This window comes from Lates calcarifer, unplaced genomic scaffold, assembly GCF_001640805.2.
Source record: "Lates calcarifer isolate ASB-BC8 unplaced genomic scaffold, TLL_Latcal_v3 _unitig_1239_quiver_1097, whole genome shotgun sequence".
NCBI classification, from domain to species: domain Eukaryota; kingdom Metazoa; phylum Chordata; class Actinopteri; family Centropomidae; genus Lates; species Lates calcarifer.
The window spans coordinates 27,236-36,423 of NW_026115384.1; the positions used below are offsets into that span (position 1 = coordinate 27,236).

Sequence of the window (9,188 nt, forward strand, 5' to 3'; positions counted from 1 at the left end):
AGTTTTTGACACTATACTGTGACATTTTGGATAACTGTTAATACATATTACATTTTACAGATTACTTCTATTATTACACTTTGCTGATACACTAAATACTGAACATAAACAAACAAATGTCTGTGTTGGACAGTTAATATATGTCAGTCTCTCTTCTCAAAGAAGTTCTTCATTGTACGAAGACCAAGTGGAGACACCTGGAGGAAATCAAAGAGAAACAGAGAAAGGAAAATGATCAATACACTACTCATCAACAGTTCAACATTACAACTGAAATTGAACATCTAACAAAATATTATATAAAGTGACTTTTATTTCTATTTTGGATTACTTCTACTGTTACCATTACATATTACTTCTTAATTTAACTTTTATTGTTTCAAACTACATCTACTAGACTACTTGACTTGCATCAAACAAACAGTGCATTACTCAAATCCAATCTATCACTGTGTAAAAACTTCCACATCACAGGTCAACACAAGTCCAACAAATAACCTGACAGAGTAGAAGTCAATACTCACTTTGCCCACTAGCTGGTTGAAAGGCTGTGTGTGAGCTTCTCCCAGTGCCCCGGCCTCTGGTAGTGTAGTGGGATAAGCGTTGCGCTGCAACGTCAGAAGCAGCTCCTCCGGGAGCTGGTTCGCGTCCCGCAGCTGCCAGCAGACTGGGGTGAAGAGCCGTCCAGTGGCGAAGGGGACCTCACGGTGCGATGGAGCAACGGGGGGGTCGGGTGGGGTCCGTCCCACCCGGCGTTTCTGAGAGGTGTAAAGAAGGGGTTATGAAACAATAAGAGACAACCAGCTGAAATTTTACAGAACAGAATGAACAAGACAATACTCACTTTGACCACTAGAGGGTGTGTGAGCTTCACTTGTACTGAATGAAGTTTGAAGTCCAGCAGCTTGGCTCACCTCATTTGTCATTTGTTTGAACATAAAGAATAATATAAATGGTAATTAAAAATACGTGATATCAGTGGATCGTTATGAGGCTCATATATGACAACACAGGCTGACGAGTGAGTGATAAATACAACGCTAGACCACATCAAAATATACTGTGTGAAATGAAGGCTGGGCTTTGAGTGATTTATTGGGTTTTATCTTTAATTTGACACATCATACAGCGTAATACAGCATAGAATAATTAGCCTCATGCATCAGTATTCCAGCAGAAGCTCAGTCTTCAAGTGGGACACCCGAGCTGCAGTCCACTTCTCCAGGTTGGGGGTTGGATACATGGCCAATAACACAATTCCATGGAGAAAACACTGTCACAGGCAAAAATGCTCCACTAAGTGTAAAATACTCCCCCAAATACTCCCCCATAAACATTGCTGCTGTAGCATGATGTGTATCAACGATGCTCCCTTGAATAAACTTTGAATGAAACAGCACTGCGCTATGTGAAGCACATGAAGCAAGTTTTAAGACAAAAGTTCAGGTCGCTCAGCTGTTCTCAGATACTACTCACATCTGGACCTGGAGTGTGTTACACAGCAGACAAGTTGTTCAAAAATGTGCTTTTTTGTCAGGACTGTGAACATGTGTGGCTGACTCCAGCAGGGCCGCTGCCTCGGCCGGGCCCATTTGTTGCACCATGTTGTAGAAAGCCCCCTCTTTGTTTTGCAGCAGGGTGATGGGACGGTCTAACTCCTGGATGGCACCACTGTCCAGAACCTTAGAGCAGGAAGAACAACAAGCATCAATTTATTTAGTGATGCAGATGCACAGACAGACTGACAGACTCAGTCACACATACACAACAAATGGAGTATGGAGTCCAAATCAAAATTGTATGGAAGTAGGAGGACTCACCAGTATGCGGTCACTGTCTATGATGGTGTTGAGACGATGAGCGATGGTGAGGACGGTACATTCTCTGAACTTGTCTCGTATGGTTTTCTGGATCAGCTCATCTGTCCTGCAGAGACAGACACAGCACACACAGTTCCCTGCACATTAGTACAAGAATTCAGTGAAGTCAGTGTGATCCTGTCAATGAGATGTGAGCCACAGTACCTGGGGTCCACGTTGGCCGTGGCCTCGTCGATGATGAGGATGCGGTTCTTCCTCAGGATGGCTCTGGCCAGACACACCAACTGTCTCTGACCCACGCTGAAGTTAGAGCCTGACTCAGCCAGAACTGTCTCCAACTTACCAGGCAGCTCCTCCACCACAGACTTCAGCTGCACCTGCAGAGACCAGGGAGACAGGGTCAAGGAGGAGCACTTCCTCACCTCTTGAGTGTGCTGATTGGATACTAGCCTCCTCCAGAGCCTTCCACAAGTTGTCATCAGTGTGCTGGTTGAAAGGGTCCAGGTTTTTCCTCACAGTATCAGTGAACAGAACAGGGTCCTGGAGAACAGAGGCAGGAACATGATTAAACTTTAACTAGCATTATAAAATAATACTGTTTCAGTTGAGAGTGATTTAATGAGAATGGTTGAATTGTGCCATGAGTGGAGGTCTCATCGGGTTTACCTGAGGGATGATGGACATCTTCTGGCGCAGGTCATGGAGGCCGATCTCTGAGGTCAGAACACCATCGATGTAGATCTTTCCCTGAGGCTCTGCCAGGCGGAACAGAGCTGAGACCAGGGAGCTTTTCCCAGCACCTGTTCTCCCCACAATACCAACCTGACACACAGGAAAGCAGAAACCATCAACGTCTGTCTGTGTGCAGTGAAAACGTCACTGACATGACTCACCTTCTCATTGGGTTGGAAGGTGGCGTTGATGTCTCTGAGGACCAGTGGTGCATCTCTGCTGTAGGAGAAGTTTACACCGTTGAAGGTCACCATTCCACGGCTCGGCCAATCAGAGGGAGGACGCTTCTGGGTTTCCCAGGGTGCTTCACTCTTGAGCTCTGTATACTCCACCACCCTCTCCACTGATGTCATCTGAGGAGATGAAAGGTTCTTTGTGTCAACTGCTTGGATCATCCTGTCTGATGTTGAGGTCATAGTCGATCAGCTCTTACCATGTTCTCCACCTCAGCACTCTGCCTCACAGTCCACTGGAAGTTTCCTACCAGTGTCACAGCGTAAGTGAGCACCAGGCCCACCTCTCCAGCCTCAAGCCCTGAGGAACACCACACATGATGAAAATGAGACGCTGCTTCAGTACTTCCTTCAAAGATGTCCCATCATCATCATTAATGTTTAGTCAGTGCTGCATTCACAGCCTGCAGTGCTTTCTCTCTTTCTTCAAATATGTTCTTCAAAACATATACTAACTGAGCAAAAATAATATGTTGTTACTACTGTTTGCTACTTAATGTCACACTGAAAACACTGTGCTGCTGTATAATGGCTGTGTGTATGTACAGTTCCTTACCATCTCTGAGTAAGACGCAGCCAAACGTTGTGAGGGTGATAAATATGGAACAAATGCTGTCAAGGCGCAGTGCAAACCAGCGGGAGGTCATCAGGAACAGAAACCACGCCCCTGAGAGCATGAGAGAGGGAAATTTATTTTTGAACAGACTGTCTCACTCAGCACAGACACACTGTGTTCTCTGAGAGATTTAGCACACAGCTTCAAAAGTCAAAACAGCAACTTAAACAGTGCAGATGAACCTGAGTGCAGGTCCTGATGAGCGTCAAAGGCTTCTTTTAACCTCTCCTCAGCTCTGAAGGCTCGGATCGTCCACAGACCCTGAAGAGACGAAGACAGGTGGGAGAAGACTGGACTCCGAGCTGCAGAAAAGATGACAAAGAGAGGCTGAAAACGATCCTCTTTCAACTGTTTTAATAAATCATTTAATCCACAGTCACATAACCAAAGGAACATTCATACACGTGGTATAATTTCAGCCAGAACGCAGGAACATACTTGTAGACTCGAGACGTTTGACATCTCGTGATGTGCAGAGGTAGAAACGCCTCAAGTACAAGAAGATGAAAAGCAGAGGAATGACAGGAATCAGGATGAGAGGGATGACGGAGGCTGCCACCGCGACCACGCCAACATTCTGTAAAAATAACTACACAACAAGCAGCACACTGTGACGGACACTAACTAAGTTAAGACAAATAAGATTTTGACAAAAGTCAATCAAATCCAAAAAGGTCTGAAAGCAAAGAACAGAGGCTCAGTGTAGGTACTGTAGTCTTCATAAAATGGTCATAGTGCCTCACTTGATAGAAGTCCACAAAGGTGATGGGTAACATGGAGTCTATCTGGCTGATGTCTTTGGAAAACCTGTTGAGAATTCTTCCTACAGAGTAAATAAAAGCAAAGTCAGTGACATAAACAATGGGGATCTGTGGCCCATACTTAAAAAAAAACAACCACAACAGGACTTCTGTTTTATGATTGGAAACTTGAAACTGGATGTCAGTTCTGAGCAGGGATCACCTATGGGGTTGACGTCAAAGAAGTGCACAGGTGCACGGAGGACAGCGCTGAACATGCTGTTGTGCAGTGTCTGAGCTGATCGCACCAGCCCATGAAAGATCACTAAACTCCTGGCATAGCCAAAGACCACAGCAACTGCTGTCAGACCTGAAAACAAAAAGAGCAGCTTTTCAGATATGTTCTATAGGAGGCCATGACATGATGAACTTTTTGAACGTCGTAGTCTCCAACATAATGGATGGTAATAAATGGATGATGGGAGGCTTACCGGAGTAAACGCTGATGTAAAATGTCAGATTGAACTCCTGATCTGAGTAAGTAGCATTGATTCCATTTTTAATGCTAACAGCAGGGGCTGTACTGTTCGAACACTCCTCTCTTGACCTGTCAGTCGACAAGGTAAACACATCAGATCGGGCACGCAGCAAAAGATTCAATATTATTTAATCAGCTGACAAACAGTAAAATGAACAGTGTATGAGTAAAATGCTACTCCATCTATTTCCAATGAAACAGTTCTCACCAGTATACCAGCCACCAGTCCTGCAGAATATATGCAACCTATGAAAGAAAACAACAACTAGATAATGTTCAAATGCAAATAAAAGAAAGAAGAAACATAGAAAAGTACAATTGTATAAGCTGATAACCTATGAGCCACAGCTTACCTCAGCTATGACACTCAGCAGGACTATAACCACTAAGACCACAGGGTTACAGCCTGCAGTGAAGTACTTGAGATAAACATGGCCACTGATGTCTCCTTCCACCCGAGTCTCCTCTGCCATGGTACAAACTGTTTCAGCCTGCAAAACAAGTCATTACTGACCCACAGCTCTCTCCCTTTCAGCTGGGATATTAGACATACAGGCCTGTCTGAATTGAACAAGGGTAAATTGTACACAAAAAACAAATGAACCAAACACATAGTACAAAAATGCACCTACAGGAAGCTGGTCTGTCAAGTTGCTCTCTGGTGGCAGGAGGCTGCTTTGCGAACAGTGTGAACTGTGCGAGCGCTTTGTCCTCTGGCTGACTAACGACAGTTTGTCTGGGTCAGCTGACTGAGACAATCGCTCCTGCTCCTCACTGCTGCTCAGCAGGGACACCACGTCCAGACCAGAGGAGCACAGCTGACTGTAGGTACCCTGAACCATGATATGACCCTGAGAGAGACAGAGAAAAAACATGCAATGTATAAAATGAATAAGTCCGAATTAAAAACAACTAACTCCTGATATTGACAGACAACTCCAAACTGTTTTGTCCACCTCTTTTGTGCATGAACTAATGTTAAAATGAGCTGCTGAAATAACTTCCAACATGTTTGGCTATTTTGGAAAAGCCCACTAGAAACCCTGTTATTTCAACTAGGTCTGTGGGAAATGTCTTAGGTGAAAGAAGCAGTGACTTCTTTGAAATATTTTAATCTGTTGGGGCACAAACCTCCTTAAGGACCACAATCTGGTCTGCTGCTTTGAGATGCTGCAGCTGGTGGGTGACCAGGATTCGACACTTGTTCCTCAGCAGGCCACAGATACACCTGATCATCAACACAGAAGCGCACATTTAACTTTGCATAAAAGTTTAACATTAAAGAGCAGCACAATTATCCATTATCACAACACAACGGACAGGACTGATAATCACTCACTGCTCAAACAGATGTTTCCCAACCTCTGCATCCACAGCACTTAAAGGATCATCCAGGAGGTAGATATCTGCCTCCTGATACACTGCTCTGAAACACACACACACACACACTCCAAGTTTAGTGCGTTGTGTAACTGCCGACAGAAATCTAATTTAATGCAAATGTAAACAGGCCAATAATGTTATGAGACTATTTTTGGCAAATATTAACTGTTCTAACTGTGGCAAAACAAACCTTGTACCAGCACAGTTGAACCTAGCATGCTGCTATTTTTGCCTGCTTGACTAGGTTCCCCAGAAACCCAGGCAAGCAGCCAAACTGACAGGGTGATGGTGGTGCCAAATATGCTGCGTAACCTCTAGTTAGTGGGTCTTGTACATAACCCAGTCCTGCTAGTTATGAGTTCACACCTCGCCAGGTTGAGCCGAGCCTTCTGTCCCCCACTGAGTGTGGCTCCTCTGTCTCCAATCAGTGTCAGGTCTCCATATGGAAGCAGCTCCAGATCCTGCACTCAAAAACAGTCACAGTTCTATTGACAAGGCTGAGCACAAACACAATCATTGTTGAGTCTTGTCTGCTCCATCACCTGACAGGCAGTGGTTATTAACCTCTCACCTTCTTTAGAGCGCAGGCTCTGATGACCCTCTCATACCTCTGAAGGTTCAGCTCTCTCCCAAACAAGATGTTGCTGCGGATGGTTCCAGGGAACACCCAGGGCTGCTGGGATGCATAGGTCAGCTGACCTTTGACCTTCATTGTTCCTGTGTCACAAGGCAGCTCTCCCAGGATCGCGCTCAGCAGGGATGACTGGTGGGAACATGGATGTTATGGTCATGTGAAATGGCTTGAAAGAGAAACACTGTGAATATATTGACAGTTTTTCCTTTGTAAGAGCTCAGATCAATTGTTTATCTGTGTGAAGCTGAAGCAAGGCAAGTTTATACAGGTGTACCTACCTTTCCAGCCCCCACTGGTCCAATGACAGTCAAAAGTTGCTGTGATTTCACAGTGACAGAGACTTTCTCCAGAGATGGAGCATCCAAACTCTGACAGAAAACAAAAAAACACATATTGAGAGAAAAAAAAACATGACCAATACTGGTCATTCTGGGCCTTTTGAAAACTATGTTCAAGACTTATAGTATGTAAATACACTCATCATTTAAGAGTTAGAATATTGACCTTATCCCAGTAGCAGGTCAAGTCCTGGATGATGATGGAGTTGTGGTTCCTTTCCTCCAGTGGTAGCACAGAGTTTTTCCTCTCAACTTCTTCCAGCAGGAGGAAATCCTGGGAGGAGGTTAATCGACACATGGCTCAATACTGTGAACTCACCTAGTATGTTTTATGCAGTAGACTTGTTTTAACTTTTGAATATGCCAAACTTCTTGAAAAGCTTAACATAATATAATATTGACAATTACAGTATCAATAGACTTCTGGGAGTCATCAAAGAAGCAAACCATGCAATGTGTAACTAAACATTCACAAAGCATTACTTTAAACCTCTTGCCATGTTATCAGCAGGCTATTATCTGGGGGATGACGCTATGATGCAGTCTCTAGTCGAGGGAGTGAAAGGTGATGCCCTTCAGGGTCATGAGATACACAGCCTTACCTTGTGGAGGACATAGGTATTGCATGAAATATACAACATGACTTAGATTAATGTGACTTAATGTTTATCACACATTTATGGATATCATATAACGGAAGAGAGATTTACCTTAATCCTCTGAATGCTGACTACAGTCTCTGACAATTTCTCCACAGCCAGTGGGAAGAACAGTGTGACCGTGAGCTTGATTGTACCATAGAGAGACACAGTGACAAACACACTGCTGGCTGTGATGGTGTTACCCAGGAGAGCGTAGACGGTGAAGGTAATGAAGACGATGATCTTGCTGCTGGCAAAGAAGGAGGCCATGTTGAGTCCTCGTAGATAGGAACTGTTCAATACCTGGCTGATTTCTTTCCTGGGAATGGAAAACAACACATATAGGGAAGTGAGCTTAGTGACTTAAAACTGTAGGAGGTTCTAATTCTGCAATAGTGCTGCGTAAGGAAAAGGTGTGACAGGTGTGAATTTTAGTTTTGCTGAAGTTTTAATGTAGTAACGTTTTTGTCTTGTTTTTCTTGAATGTTTTACAGCAACTTTTAATGATACAGAAACAAGAACAAGACAAAGGAAAAATGATGAAGATCCAGAAGAAATGTGCTCAACAAAACAAGAAAAGGTTTTTATTTACTGCAACATGTTGAGCAATTACTTAGCATGGAGACTGTAAATAACAAAGCATGTGGACTGAGCTGCACCATTTTTTGGAAATCCATCACTACACTCATGTGTTAAGTCCTTCTAAAGTTCTTAGCCACTTACAGTTTCATACAACTAATTAACTGTGTTGCACTACTGAAATTTAAATGTTTGTTGCTAAGACATATCTGTAGTGCAATCAAAATCAAATATGTTAACACTCGCTAAACCTAACAGTCACTCCTTTGGTATTTGTTGTATTCAAAACCATCCCAGTTCATTAATAATCAGTGTTTCAATCTAAAGGAGCTGGTTTAACCAGTTTGTTTAGATATTGGTTATGTAATATTACTTTTGACATCACTTCAAAACTGTAACATGCTGCTGGTTAATTCTGTGAAATACAGTGTTTTAATAGAAGTATTTCAAAACATAGTTGGAACATGAATGTTCGCACAGAAGTTTTCAATAAGCTTGGAATTCTGTGTGTGCACGCGCGCAGAGGCTTTTGTGAAATATGTTTCAGACCTCGTCTCTCCCAACAGTGCATACCAATGTTGATATGAAGTGTCCTCGGGCAGCACCTGACTGCTGCAGCTGTCCACACTGCTGGCAAAAGTGAATGAGTAGTGAGAAAGACCCATGATTTGCCTCTACTGCTCAAATCTAGGTTTTGAGAAAGGAGTTGGTGTGTAACTGAAGATGTCTCCAGATCCAGATCTCCAGATGTGTTAAAGTGATTAAATAATTTATTATCAAACACACCTTCTCAAGCTTATATTATCTTATATTCATGATGGTTACAATGAGCTACTCATTCATTAACTATCTATACTGCTTATCTGTTAAGAGTTGCAGGGGGCTGGAGCCCATCCCAGCTGACAACCATTCACATTCACACCTTTTAGATTCA

The 9,188-nt window shown here is 43.3% G+C and overlaps 1 protein-coding gene across 1 annotated transcript; it reads right to left on the bottom strand.

Annotated features, from left to right (window-relative positions):
- Window positions 1-1,058: 1,058 nt before the first annotated feature.
- On the bottom strand, window positions 1,059-2,861 carry LOC108887516 (ATP-binding cassette subfamily C member 4; the record flags this gene model as incomplete). Its single annotated transcript, XM_018682982.2, is given in 6 exon segments — window positions 1,059-1,682; window positions 1,821-1,926; window positions 2,025-2,197; window positions 2,271-2,360; window positions 2,487-2,642; window positions 2,714-2,861. Coding segments are annotated over 6 exon segments (841 nt in total), but the record flags the coding sequence as incomplete, so codon positions are not given.
- Between the last annotated feature and the right edge of the window lie 6,327 nt (window positions 2,862-9,188).